The sequence below is a fragment of the Argiope bruennichi genome, chromosome 2 (assembly GCF_947563725.1).
Source record: "Argiope bruennichi chromosome 2, qqArgBrue1.1, whole genome shotgun sequence".
Taxonomy (NCBI): domain Eukaryota; kingdom Metazoa; phylum Arthropoda; class Arachnida; order Araneae; family Araneidae; genus Argiope; species Argiope bruennichi.
In genome coordinates this window covers 7,683,263-7,698,606 of record NC_079152.1, presented here as the reverse complement: position 1 = coordinate 7,698,606, position 15,344 = coordinate 7,683,263, and the positions used below count along the sequence as shown (strand labels likewise).

Genomic DNA, 15,344 nt, shown 5'->3' with positions numbered 1-15,344 from the left:
ACGAAACTCACCTGGAAAAGCAATCCTTTCCACCGTTCCAGAATACAATATTTGTACTGTAATTCAAATGAACGAAGTTTATTACAGTGTATGCTTGTGATCATGGGTGTTGAAATCAGACGACTGCTGCAAAGACCAATGCGCAGCAAATTGCGTTGAACATTTGTCCTAAATAACTTTCTGTTGCATTACTGATTCATTTAGATCGTCAACGTGTCGATCACTATAAATTAGGAGTGACAAGCAAACGCCTACCGCTGTCATAAGGGACCTAGGTGAAATGAATTACACATTCACTTCGACATTATGTGAGCATTTCCTGGAGCCTTTGGTTTAAAGCCGCGTTCTTATGGATTTGGTCATAAATATGCCAACTGACCCATTGTATGACCATCCTCGCCTGTTGAGTCGGTCCGGAGTTTCCGCAAATAGTCGGTAAACTTAACAGACATCAAAGAACCTTGAAAAATCCCGAGAGAGGGGGAAGTGTGGCTGTCTCCAGGCGCGCACAGGTTGGTGGAACGGGGCTTAAGAAATGCGGATGTCACGTGCTCTGTACCCGATGATCATACTTTTTTCTGTGTCTGTTAAATCGCATGACTTACAGCAATTATTGCTATAGGAACACGTACACTGAAACCACTTTTATATGCCTTCCAGCAAACAGGTTTGTCAATCTTATCTGTGATTGAACACAAATGTGTTTATGTCAACCTACGTAGTGGTTATAATATTGTGTCTCGGCTGTATACAATTCTCAAACGTGGATTTTGTACTTCTTCCCATATACATCCACGGGGGCCAGGACAGCCTGGTTGGTAGGGCGTTGGATTCGCATCCCTTGGACTGCGAGCCCGCCGACCGAAGACTCTTTCACTTACAGGGTGGCTGGTACACGCATAAATCCGTCGTAGCCACAAGGCTCTCCAAGCAGAGACAATATCACTGAGGGCACTGGATCAGAGATGATCTTTCTCCGATTCAGGTCTAAACTACGATCTGTGGATGAGTGAATGAAATGCATAAATGAAGTCCAACCCGGGAAAACGACTGTGACGCATGAGTAGCTGAGACGCACTCCTGTCCCTAAATGGAACTACTGAAATAAGAGACGTTAAAACTCGGCTTAAAATCGCTGACTTCGTCAGCCGGCTTGTCTATGACAAGTGCCATAATCAACAACAACCGCGAGATGAAAAATTTTAAACTGAGAAGTGAGCAGACGGATCGTTATTTTGTAATAATATGATAGAGTCGAAGGGAGAACACTCTTGCCAGTATAAAGCGCTCCCCAACTTAGAAGCCGAGCGATCATCAGACGCATCTGAAATTGAAGAGCTCACCCGTCCATCACAAATCGCACACTCTGTCAATCTAGATCCAATGCTTGTCATATGGATCCCTCGGGGAATGTCTTTCTCTGAATAATTCAAGACATATCCATACAGATGCAGCGGAAATGGTTCGATCGGTAGGTGAATAGTTTTGCAAAGCCCTGCCCCTTCTACTCTCGTTTCGGCTGCAAGAAATAAATTATTCAACAGATTTTCTACAGTGGCAATATCATATTGCTGATCTTAGAAGTCATTTTTAATAGATTCAGTCTGCGCTTTATAATCTGGTATTCTCCTGTTCGATCAATTATCTATTCTGGCATCGATCGAGTTGCTCACATTCAGATGATGGCAGGATGCTTGTTGGTCTGAGAAGATATTTTATTATCATCTAGCTATTTTATCTATAAGTGCCCTAAATCTTTAGATTTTGAAGCTAGATATGAAATTTGTTACTTTATCAAATAAACTTTATTTATAGCAATTCTTAATTGCTTTTTAGAATTCTCGCGAGTGTCAGGATATTTTTATGAGTAAGATGACATAAATTATCCACACCATCAACCTTCCATATATCATCTTAGACATAAAATTAATTATGGGAGAAAAATAATGTATTTTTCACATTTTAAAAATGTAATCAATTTCCGTTTTCCTGCTTAAAGACTTTTGAACATCATTCAAACTAGGCACAGAACCACCTGTATTTCTTATATTCAATTTTTCGCTCAGGGCAAGGTCTACACTGTTCGTCGTTTTTCACTTAAAATAACTAATAATAAATGATCCCTCAAAAATGTTCATCTGAATAATAATTTAGAAAATGATCTACATACCTTTTCTTGAAAGAAAAAGAATATTTAATAAACCAAGTATGTTTCTATCCATACAACGAGGAGCGAACTCGTAAACGGCCAATTAGATAAAGCAGAAAAAGAAAGACAAAAACACCTAGAGAACTAATGAAAATGTAAGTGGAAATAAATAAAATTATTAGTTGCCCATGCTTCAGCCGTGGTCCTGGCCAAACTGCAACGCCGATACGTCTAAATTCAAAGGGAGAAAGGGTTGCTCTCGGTCTTCAAATCAATCATTCATTTGTGTGCGTAATGGGTTTTGAAGGAAAATTCGTCAAATAGCACCGACCTGCATTTCTCTTATCGGTCAATTCATTTTCTATCTTTTTTATATTTTTATAATTACTTTTTCCATTTTTGTTGATCATTGAATTCTCAGACTGGGAAAGTAAGCACAAAGAAATGATTCACAGAGTGAAACAAAAGTCCTTAAAAATCCTCCTGCTGCAGCCCTCATAGAAGAGCCGCCGTGACTCGCGAAGACTAGTGGTAAGGTCTAGGGTGCGGAGCCGGAGGGTCTCGGGTTTGAGACCCGATTCCACCCAAGAATCGTCATGGAAGGCGGTTCGGTGCACATGAAATCTGTCGGGGCTAAACGTTCTCCTGCTGATATGGTATGGAAGTTTGGATGGGGGGTGCCAGCTCAGATGTCGTCTTCGTCATCTGACCACGGTTCAATATTACGAGGTCTGTCCTTAAATACCCTAGTATTACTTTAAAGTGGAACGTTAATATAACTAAACTAAACTAATTCGTGCTGACACAAAACAGTATGTTTTGTATTTCATAGTTCTGCAAGTGAGTATCTACCATATGAAATGAAAATTTAATTTAATTTAATTAATCGATTCATTGGCAAAAAAGCTCCCAAAATATTATATTGTATGTTGTTAATGATTAGACAAAAAAAATTCAACTTGGACGAGTGAATGAAGCATCGATTCCAGAATGCCAAATAATGAAAGCACGTAATAAACTTAATAAAGCTGAATCAAGAAGTCGAATTGTCTTTAGCTTTGTTTCACTTCAGAGACCTTCATTTGTTATTCATTATTAGCAATATGTTAGAAAGTTCCATGATATTTTTCAAATATTAATGAATTGTGCCGTTTTCTGCACATTCATGAAAAAAAAGCGAAAAGTATTCTGCAACCGACTTGTCAATGATTTCTAATGCGTACAAAGTACACGTTGTAGACCTCGCAATCGTCTTCTGTCTAATCTTCCAGTTAAGGAGACAGTGGACTTCAAAATGAGCAAAAATGGACGAAAGCGTGCAATTTTATTTTTATCGTTTCCTCACCAAAATATACGCTTATATTAAATTAAAACAGTGTTATAAGAAGCATTGTTCAATAAAATAAATATTTTAAGCATTAAGAGGGGAAAATATACATCTTAATGATTTTCCCCTCAATGATAGTGCAATTAGATTTAAATATCATTGAAATGTTCCAAGCGTCTCAATTTTTGAAGAAATTAAATGAAAATGATAATAAAGATTTCGGCCAAACATTAAAAGAAAATGAAATATGCATCTTATGTTTCGAATTTTTTTAACTCGTTAGAAGTCAATTTTGGTTCAAAAATAAATAAAATTCCATGGAAAACCAAGCAGTAAGGGCTCTATCCCGACTGCTGATCACAAATTCCTACTCATATCAAATTACTTGCCATAACATCATCACATTACGGTTTTTCCATAAGAAGCTTCATTCATTAGATATTGTCTCAGATTATAGTTTCATGTTGATGAAGCATTTGTATAAGGGATAACGATTCGTAATATTCCGAAGAAGTGCAATGACAAGGGCGCTGGAGGAAATAGCAAACGAATCCTAATCACCAGGATTTGCATTTTTCTACGAACGACAGCAGAAGTGTATAGTTGCACAGAGTGATGACGTCACAGGAAGCATTAGGTACATGGACTTTATCAGCCTTTATTCTTCCAAAATAAAATAAGTCACGTACTTTTTAAATGCAGTTGTTTAATGGAATTTCAATATAATATTTTTTTAAACTCTCTAACAGATAACATGACTCGCATGAAATAAAAATTTAATCAACTTAATTGATGAACGGATATGAAAACATCATAATAGTGCATCTTCATCGAGAACATACGTATATATAAAATGAACCAAAACCTTACCGTATAAGGAAAGGAGCTACAAATCGATTACCAAATTCCATCTTCGTAATATTAAAACAAGGTAAATAATAATAAAAAAAAAAGCTAGCCAATATGGAAATGACCTTTCGCGCCTGTAAGTGGGTAATCATCCCGCAAAACCTCGACCTTTTCGCTGTCACCCGCATAGACAAGTATTCTGAGCTATATAGATGGATAAAATCCCTCCCCTCAATAACAGGTGTCTCAGACAACCCGCAGCTCTCTTGTGCGGATTTCGACATCATTAGCGCCTGGAGTCGAACGCGAGAACATTTCTATTCAGAGCATACGGTTGGGACTACCTTAATTAGGTCATTAAAAACTGGAAATGACGTCTTTTCATTGCTTTGCAGACTTTTTTTTTTGTGCCGTTTTTTACATTTTTTTTTCATTCCATGTGGGGGTGTATTGACATTTTAGTGCAGTTTAAATAAAGGAAATGGTTACTTTCAGTACTGCCCCAGACCGTATAATATCTCTTAATGGTATTGAGTAAAACATTGTTTGCTTTCGAGATTCCATATTACATCTGTAGAATTTTTCAACCTTTTAAAGTTTCACGATGAGCATACCAACAGTAAATGGTCTCAAGCGTCACGAAGAAAACTCCCAAAATGTTTCACTGGCCAGATCTGCCAAATGTGACATGTTAGTGATAACTTTTCACCATAAAAGAGTTCTCAAAATTATATATAGATTTTTAATTAAAATAATTCAAAATATAATGTTTTCTCACAATAATTTCAGAACGTATTAAGACACAGAAATCATTTTAGGCAACTTTAAAGTTAAAAAAAAATAGTTTTTTTAGTTATTCCAATTATGTTTCAATAGGGTTTCTTCTACTCTCATTTGTAATCTCCACTGTTTTCTAAAATCTTTAATTTTTGAAAATTGTGTGCATTTTATCTATCGCTGATGCATAGTTAGGAAAACGGGGTAACAAAAATAAAATTAAAAACTAAACATGAAGCTCAATATAGACGAAATTTCGAACCGCTTCTCTCTTCCGATTTCTTCTTTTTATACTACTGTTCAACTGCGACCTTAAAGAGTTTTAAGATGAAACGCGTCTCTCTTTGAAATACTTCCACATAATGAGTTGAATTTTTCCTTTATAAAGGGAAAAGAACAGAGCGTGCTTTCTGTTGGCCAATTGGATTTAAATTTTAATATAGTTCTGACGATGAATCTAATTTCATTCATTGAGCTACATGAGTTTCGGAAATATCGCGTGGACGAACGGCAAAATTTCCGTAATTATCTAAAATTTGTTAGCAACTTTAAATTTGGACAGAAGATCGCGTGTCATATTTAACACCTGTTGCGTTTTTCAGGTCACGGGAATATGAAAGGATCTAGTAAATAGATTCCATTCAGAATTTGATATTGTTATGAATCTGTTGCATGGCTTCTCTGTACAGTTAGAATCACGGCAAGAAGGAGAATCTTACTGATATTTTAATGGATCCAAACCAATGACTCCCTCCCTTTATAAACATTTGGCGACAAAAAAAAAAAACGGTTACAGAAATTATTGGCAGTATGTCGGTTAGGAACAAAGATATAATACAGTTCTTTACTCTGGTGACATTAAAATTCTGGGGTACAGTGCTGAATTCAGTAATCGAGTAATTGTTGATTAAGGAAGGTATATATATATATATATATTAAAATTCGTCTCTATATATTAAAATTCGTATTAACTCTATTTTATTAAATGGTGATTTCGAATGGATATTTTTGTTTTTCAAATTAAGTCACATCGAATACCTATAAATGTCACAATGGAAACAATAATAAATAATCAACAAATGAAACTAAATACCAACAATTTAAAAAGAGAATCATTTTGTTCTCTGGCCAATGTCATTTAATTTATGATGAATGCATACTGAGAGAAAATTCCAAAGGAGCAACACGGTGAACTTTTTAATATGAAGCAATAGAAACAAGAGGTTATTTTAGAAAGAAAAATACATTTATTAGATATATGAAACATAAAGGACACTGGTTTGCTTGGAATTATATCTCGCTTTACAGAGAATTCACACATTTTAGAGTAAAAAAAAAAAAAGAAAATAGATAAGTTCCACCCTTCTCTAGATGAAAAAGAAGCGCCGCTTGATCGTGGACTTTTTTCCTCACTTCTGATCCTGTTTAGTCACAACGCGTAATGAGATTTCGCCCGGCATCTTTTTATTTACCTTTTAATCTTTCCTCCGGCCAGCTTTCGCGCGGAATCAAAAGAAATTTTCACATTCTCCGACGAAACAGCCTTCTTAATCATTTGAAAACACAAATTCATCTCTTCTTTTAAAACATAATTAAATTGACGCCTCGTACGGTAATGGGTGTGTTCTTAATTTAATGACTAATCGTTGAAGAAACAGGCGGGGGAAATCAAACGAAAAAATAATGATACCAGAATGCTTGAAATGAAATGAATTTTATTCATCTTTGAGAACATGGAATTTTGCTATCGATTTTGCACTTCTTTCACATTTAAGGATTGCAATTTTATATTATTAAAGAATTAAATGTTTTTACCACTTTTTCATTCGTTAAATTAAGTTTGGTTTCTGCGAGAATGATAACGCTTGGTGGGAATTCGGGAAGCAATACACACCAAATTAAAAAAGTACAAAAGAATTTAAATGAAAAATGCATTTAATTCCATAATAGAAGAAAATTTGTAAAAGCTTTTTTAATTGAAACTCTGCAAGAGTCGATTTAAATAAATTAAAAGAAATTTTTTTGCCTCAAATGTAAATAATATCTGATGTTAAACTTATTTTATGTTTAAAGCGCGCTTCATCGCCCGAATAAATCATGATAAATAAAAATAAAACAAAAAACACATTTTTACGAGAACAATATAGTTTATAAATAATTTTAATCGAAATTTAAGATGGCAAAAGAAATAATAATTAAAATTTTAATTACTAGATATATTACAACTTTCAAGAAATATATGTATGTATTTTAATTAAAATATATAAATATATTTCACATTTATATATTAATATATATAAATATATTGTATTAAAATTATAATTATATTTAAAATTTTAATCTTTATTAAAATGCATTTTTTAGTTTTTAATAAATGCTTAGGTATTCTGTTTGAGTAAAAAGTTAATACTTAAACATCGAAAATATTCAAACGTTCATTAAAAAGTATCTAATCTTTTCTTACATAATTGAAATAATCGTAACTTAGTTTCACAGAAACTTGAACTACAATCATTCATTTTAAAAATTTACCCGATATTACATTAACTATAGCTACAATAAATAAAATAAACCAATAAACCATAATAAATTAAAAATGAAAACGCATAATTAATATTAATTCTTTAAAAATATAAATTCTGCCAGCTATACTTCACCGTACGATCCAAAAACAAACTTCATCGAATATGATTGGCTTTATATGAATCGTCTCATTCTTCGTCGTTCAGAAAGTTCGCGTGCGTGCGTACGTGTATCAGTGTGCAAATATCATAATTATGACAGATGCGTGGCCGAAAAGAAGACAGTTTTGAGATTTCACTTCAAGTTACTTTTCTACGGAAGGCATAATTGGTAAACAGGAGCAAAGGCGGAACCAGAAAACAGCAGCAAAGATTCTTCTTATTACTGATACATTGTGATAAAGACACATGTCGATTTAGAAAAGGAAATCTTAGGTGCATTAGAAGGAGTGTGTAGCCGTTAGGGATTGTTATCTCTTCGCTCCCAGCACGAGAAATGCACGGGTTGTCATTTTTTTAGAAATAATGAAATAAAAATATGGGATTGGGATCAAGATTGAATTTTAGAATATAGTAATATGAGCTCATTTAGGATAATAAGCAGGAAATGAATTAAAATTTAAATTCAATTAAGATATATATTATAACAAAATTGTCGCCGTATATTTAATTTTGTTACTAGAAAAATCATTGCTTCGCTTTTGACTTTCTTGTACAGTATAAAGAACATTTTGTAAACTAAAGTACAATGAGCTTGCATTTAAAAAGTTCTCTAGCTATAATTAAAATGCAATACAAATCCATGTATATCTGACTAAGAAGCGGCTAAATAGTTGCCGTTTTGAACCGCAGCCTTCACATGCATACGATCATAGAATAAAGACATTCGGGGACATTGTTCCAACCATTTATTAATCTATAAATCAAATTGCATCTTATAATTCGTTCGACCTCATTCTTTACCTTTCTCTATTACCATATTCACAGTATAAAACATACAAACTCACAGATTTTAAGTAAATAAATCAGGGCTGAAATCTGACGGGAATATATCATTTTAGTGAAAGGATCGCGTATGAAAATCCCCCCGCTACGTTTTTGAGCTGCTTAGAATATAAACAAACAGACGTAAGTCCAGCCAACGGGGACGGCTATCCCAGAGCCTTCTCGCATACTAATAAAGATGCTATTGTAGAGAACGCCTTGCAAGCCGTTGGCGTAAAAGAGTTGGGAAATGCTAACATTTGGCATACATTTAGCATTTTTAATGAATCTCTCCTGCTGTCCTTGGAGAGTTCTTTTCTTTTCTTTTGGTGATTATTCTCTGGCGTGTGGTTCATAACATTCGAAAGCCGAATTTGTGTCTCAGAACGCGCTTTTCACAACAGAGTGAAACAAAAGTTTGACACAAAACTACATTTGTAATCAAAAAATCACATACCGAATTTCATCCACCTACTCCAAAGCGTTTTTGAGTTATCTTTGTCATAGACAGGAAGACATTTTTTTTAAAATGTATTTTTCGAACTCAGTGAAATCCTCAAAATCTCGATATCGAATGTTTTGAAGATTACAATACTTTCCCGATATGAGAAAATAAAAACATGTTTTTGGGACTCGGAGAGATCTGAAACATGTCGACATCGATATCTTGAAATTGATTTTTTAAAAACTATTATGATTTTTTTTTCTTTTTTGTATTCGTCACATAAAAGAAAATAACGAAATTCAAAGTGAGCCGTCGTTATCAATCGTTATGTGATTCATTTCAAAAACTCAGCCCGTTTAGTTCTTTCCTCATAGTCGTTTGTTCTAAAGCAGCCCCGAGACGTCCCCTTCATTTTTTAAACACCGGATTTCAATATATCGTGACATCGGATAAATCTGGAGTCTGACAGAACTAATCCGCACACGGTGAGTGATTAATCCTGTCGAGTTTTTGAGTTTCCCTACTCCATGTTTGAAAGCTTCCATTATAAGATATTCCCATGGGTGAAACAGTTTAATCGCTGCATATCTTTTCCTCCCCTATTATCAGCTGCTCCTATGGGATCCAGATTACGAAAGCAAGCAGCTGGAATCTTATCCCAGAGGCTTTTTCGTCTTGTGGGTCGTCAGTATGGCTCATTTTGTGCTTTACAGGTTAGTGAAGAAAATATAAAACAAAGTGTGGATACATTCCTTTCCGCCAGTTGAATCTGAATATTCAAATCAATGATATTGACAGCAAGGTCACAAACTGAATTCCGTTCTTCCAACTTCCAGCATTTCTCAGTTATCACGCCCACATGCACACGAATACATAAATGACACAATCACGGATTTCGTCCGTACACCTGCAATCTACAACTACAATCCTCACAGAAAACTGAAAGAAATGTCATTCATCTGCGGGCATGTGCACGGATAAAAGGGCAAATAAACAACTAATGCATGGATTTCTCCAGAATCTGAGAGAAATCTACAATTTTGGGATAATCTCTACGTACCAAATTTCAATAATCTAATTTAGAGTGTTAGTGCAAGTTACTACTCTATTTGGATTTAAACTTGTCTATTTAATCAACAGACAAGTTTAAATCCAAAAACGTGCTTATCGGATTCTTAGAGGTCTGGACTGTTGAGATTCATCATCATCCCGCATGAGAAAAAGTATCAGTATATTTGCATACAGTATGTTCGTTTTTTAGACGAAACGGTGTTGCTTCTGGAAGATCAAATTCTCGACAGTGGTGAGTTTAAATATTTTGTTGCCTTTAAGAGATCTCCTTTTCGAAAATATTGAAAAACGAAATTTATTAGGAATACCATGAAAAAAAATGAAGAAAAGTAATAAACTCTTGAAAAAATATAAGTTATTGATGCTGTTACTTACAAAAAAGCACTTTATTGTTATGATAAATAATGATAACTTCAAGCATATATAACATCAAAAATTATTATTTTATTGGATTCACCAGGTGGAAAAAATAGGCAATTAATATCCCAAATAAACACGCGTTAACACTTTTTTTATTATTTTATTAAAAAAACAATTAAACGAACAATGAATATCCTGTATATACATCGCAAGATTATGTATTATTTTTTGAATCGCTTAGCTAATTTCTCCATATGGAATTATACCTATCTGGAACGAATTAAAAATTAGCTTTTAGGTCAGCATTAGAATAGCCATCCTGTAATCGGAATTTCTCAATACAGTTTTCTAGCATCTTACTATTATTATTTCTCTCTACAAGTTTAATGTTTAAAATGATGTCCTCTTTCTTACTTTAAATTCATTATTCTATGTTGATACCGTAAAATTTTCGTTTTTTTTTGTGTTGTTATTGTTAGTTAATTTTCATTTTATTATTTTTCTTTGAATCTTTGTTTTGTTACTGCCTAACCTCTGGCATCAACACAGATATGCAACGTTTTAATTTTCATCTATATTTTTTAAAGAGTAGAGCAAGCAAGTTTGTGTCTCTGTATATGGGGTGGGGGTGTGATCTTTGATTAAGGTGACATGTTCATACCATTTAGCCGTTCCGTAACCTTCACATTCACATGTAAGGGTGTTTAATAATCATCACCCGTATAATCCATTTTATCAACTTAGGCCAAAATGGGCCAAATAAACGCCAGGAAATTGAGATGTTTAACGATTTTTGAAAAAAAAAAGTCAAAAAGGACTCAATCACGAATTTTTCAATATAAAGTCTTGCAAACTGTCATTAACGGGAAATGAATCCTACTAATCGAAACTTCATTTCTCGATCCATTCCGGTAGCAAAAAAGCTGTCGAATATATAACACTAGATATGATTATAAATCAATTTCAGATCGTATAAAATTTTAGTTTTTTTTTAATGACTCAAATACACTACGTCGTTAAGAACTTTTTTTTTTAACTGTAAGTATCAGTCTAACGCAGAAAAATTTAGAAATGAGCTATTTAGCTACGATTAGAGAAAAATATTCTGCATATATACAGAAAGAGAATGCATAATTAAAAATATCAATCCACTCACCGTATATAATTTGAAGATTGTCTCCACTCAAACCGATGTTTTGATCAACATCTAATAGTCATTTTACAATAAAGATTTTGTAGTAATTGATTGAAAAATATTTTCGATGGTCAAAGATTTATTTTCAGGTAACTGAAACGGCTTGCTAGCTAATAGAGTGAATAAGGATTCGACATTTTACAAAACTTATATTTCGATAGAACTGCCAAACAGTTCGGAACAGTTTGTTTGTAAATGTTTCAAGATTTCCAAATAAAAAAATTCAAAAATCAACGTAAGTGCCCTGCAGGGGAATAAAATGCGTGGAGATACGAATTTTCACAACATTCAATTCAATTGTATCATTTTTTCATTCATTCTCGGTCAGGAATGAGGTTTCAATTTTATGAATCAACTTCATTCCTTTGTTTGTGAATAGGCGAGGTTTTGATACTTTCTAATGGATGATTCGATCGATTTTTCGTGTCACGGAATATTTAGCAATGTTGTGCTTCAGAAAATAACGTAATTGCTTTGCAACAGAATATTGAAAAAGTTCTCGAAGCATTAAAAAATTGTCATTCAATTCCAACTCTCTAAATTTCTCAAGGAACAACTTACGTACTTTATTCGTTGATATAATGGATGCCGATTCGAACTCGCCTCACATTCGAGCTGATTCTGAAATGGACATTCGACAATACATGGAAACTATATTCGAGGAATATCGTTTTCAGGAAAAGTAATATAAATATTGTATAGTAAAATATTTAAAAACTGCAAATGAGTGAGAGGCTATTATCTATTTTTTCAATAATGACGAGATTCATTTGTTAAGGCTTTATTTTAAGATCAAGTGAAGTGTATTTGTAAATAAAATTCAGGACGATGTGAAGTTTCGTTATATCTGAACTGATATTTTATCAGCAATTATGACAACTCGACAGCAAATTTCCTTAAAAAATGATCCAATGATCGAAAATAATGCGATTTAATTCCGTTGATCTAAACTGCTCAACATTTCAAGCCTAAACTCAAATTCCTTATTGGCAAATTGAGAGGTATCAGTTTCCGATACATTTCTCACTGATTTATTTAATCAGCATTTAGTGGAACTTCGATAACGACATTCGAGCCATTTCAGACTTTCTGCTTATGGCTCAGACATCGGGAATTTGCCCAGCGTCACGCAATTCCCACTCCGTGCAGAGATGGTGCAATGCAAACACAATGCAAGTTGTTGGAGAAATAAGATGATTCTGAGCCGTCAAAAGCGATGAACGATCAGAGACAAAATGTAAAATATGTGCAGCCGGTTCCACAAATCGCATCCTTTTGCCTCAGGACTTTTTTTAATTATCATTCTGGTCTAATTTAAACTATTATTCTTTAAATGTAATTATCTAAATTTCATGTTATTTCAAGATTTAACTCAAACGCATAATAAAGAGGATAACAGTCTTTTCTCCTACATTTGAACTGTCATTTAAATCCATATTTCGCGATAGTTTGATGTTAATACTCGTGTAGTGGAATTTACGAGACAATGATACAAATATCGTGTAGTAAAATACAGACTCCCTGTAATTCAGTTGCAATTATTAAAATTTCTAAGTAAAGATTATATTAATAAGAACAGAGTTAATGCAAATACATTAGCGCTAAATAAAATATATCATAATGACAGTTTTCACTGCATTAGAAAGGAATTTTCGAATTAATGTAGACTTATTCGATGGTAAATAATTTTCGTAACAAAAATATTTTCACAAATTGTTTAAGAGTCAAAAGTAATATAATTTAATTTCGATCAACAAAATTTCATGATATATCAAGAATTGATTCAAATATAATTCTAAGTGAATAAACTGCGTGATAATACGAGTTTATTCCATGCTTTAATGCATTTTTTATTCGAAATTTTATCAAATTGTAAAACATTGTCATGCAATTCTAATATTCTGAATTTTTCTACATTTTAAAATTTCAACTGTAAAAAAAATCCGGAATAACGTTGTGAGATTCACAATATGCGAATACATATTTTATCGAATAATAAAGACATTGTTATACGTTGAAATTATCTAAATATATTTTCTTAAACTGTAAATTCTAATTAATTAAAATTTCAATAATAAGCTCAGTGAAACTTTAACAGAAAATATTGTAAAAAAAAAGGCTTGGAAAAAATAGCAAAACATTATTGTCATTTAAATCCAACCTTTAAAATTTCTAAAATAATTTATCATTTTAACAAATTCTTATTGGAGAATAAAGTCCATTATAATTTTAGGATTCGAGACATTAGATGTTCGATTAGACAAGATTTTAGGATTTGAAGCATACGAATCATATCCCGAGTGGCATTCGATCGAATTATCAAACATATTGTTATTCAATTCCAATTATTTAAATTTTTCAAAATTAAATTTTAATTTTTAAAAATGTAAAGAATGAACTCAAGTACCTTACAGGCGAATAAAATGAAAGACAACGTGAGGCTTTTAATCGAAATGTCTAGCATATTGTCACGAAATTTCAGATAATTAAATTTTTCCAAGGTTTTAAATTCCTTTTATTAGAAATGTCATGAATTAAATAAAAAATACTTATTGGTTAATAAATCGATTGATGATGTGATATTTTGATGCAATCAAGCTGTATACTGGCTGACATTTGGTGACACATTTACATCAATATTCGAATTATTTCGGCCTCGTTGAAAAAGTATTTTATCACTTATTTCACCTCAATGTACGGTTGATACAATGCAACTACAGTAGGGACAGTCCGATGAAATACATGCTACAAAGTCGCCAAAAGCCAACATGCAAAACGTGTACTCACGGGTCCTATATTCGTAAATCCATTCCTTTTGGCGACTTCATTGGCGACCTCGTTTCCTTTCGGCTCTTTCAACTCCACCAAGAAGGCATTGGTGAAGACCTCTTCTCCGGAGGCAAACTCCACAGCGGTCAACACACTGACCACAGCGACCAGCCATGGCGCGATCACGGATATTTGCATAAGGATACTTGCACGTCTCGCTTTCTGCAGCTGTTGCAGAGGATACGGAGCAGAAAAGAAGTGGAGGAAATATCGTCTGCGGTGTTGTGGTCCTCTGTGTACCGTCTGCTGCGAAAGGCTTGATCGCCAGCATTCAGGGTGGGGGGAGGGAGTGCGGGCCCTGATGACGTCATGCGCGAGCGAAGGCCTTCGATTGGAGAGTCCTTCCCTCATCGATCAGCCGCTCTTCATTTGCTTGCGGTGATTTCTTTTTTATTTGTTCTTTTAAGAAAAATGCATGGGGGAAATGACGGTGTCCGGCAAGGGGGCGGGTGCTGGGCGGTACAGTATCGGTAGTTGGCAACTTCCATCACGCACCCCTCGGGGTTGAACTCTCGCATATGGGACGTTCGGTCTAATAAACGAACATTTGTCCATCCCATTTTAATCACCTCGGTATTTCATCTATTCAACCCATAAAATCAAATATATGTTACATTCTTATGTAGAAAAAGTACACTATAAACGGAATTTCTGCGCCCTTTGATCACCTTTCCATCCATTTTGTTGATGAGATCATTTTCATCTTTTTCAGACTTGAACGAGTCTTTCAATAACATTTTTCGAATTTTTTCCACAAATGTGTTCATCGTTCTGCGAACACAAAAAGTCAAAACAGTCATAAATGTAGAAGACTACCACACTCTCTCTATACTTCG

At 33.8% G+C, this 15,344-nt stretch overlaps 1 protein-coding gene across 1 annotated transcript in view; it reads right to left on the bottom strand.

Moving 5' to 3' along the window:
• LOC129956628 (neuroendocrine convertase 2-like) overlaps nucleotides 1–14,766 on the bottom strand; it is a 316,381-nt gene extending 301,615 nt beyond the window's left edge. Inside the window, exon 1 of the mRNA XM_056068563.1 lies at nucleotides 14,467–14,766. Coding sequence (XP_055924538.1) covers nucleotides 14,467–14,646 — 180 coding nt within the window. The 5' untranslated portion in view covers nucleotides 14,647–14,766. The remainder of the gene's footprint in view (nucleotides 1–14,466) is intronic.
• Between the last annotated feature and the right edge of the window lie 578 nt (nucleotides 14,767–15,344).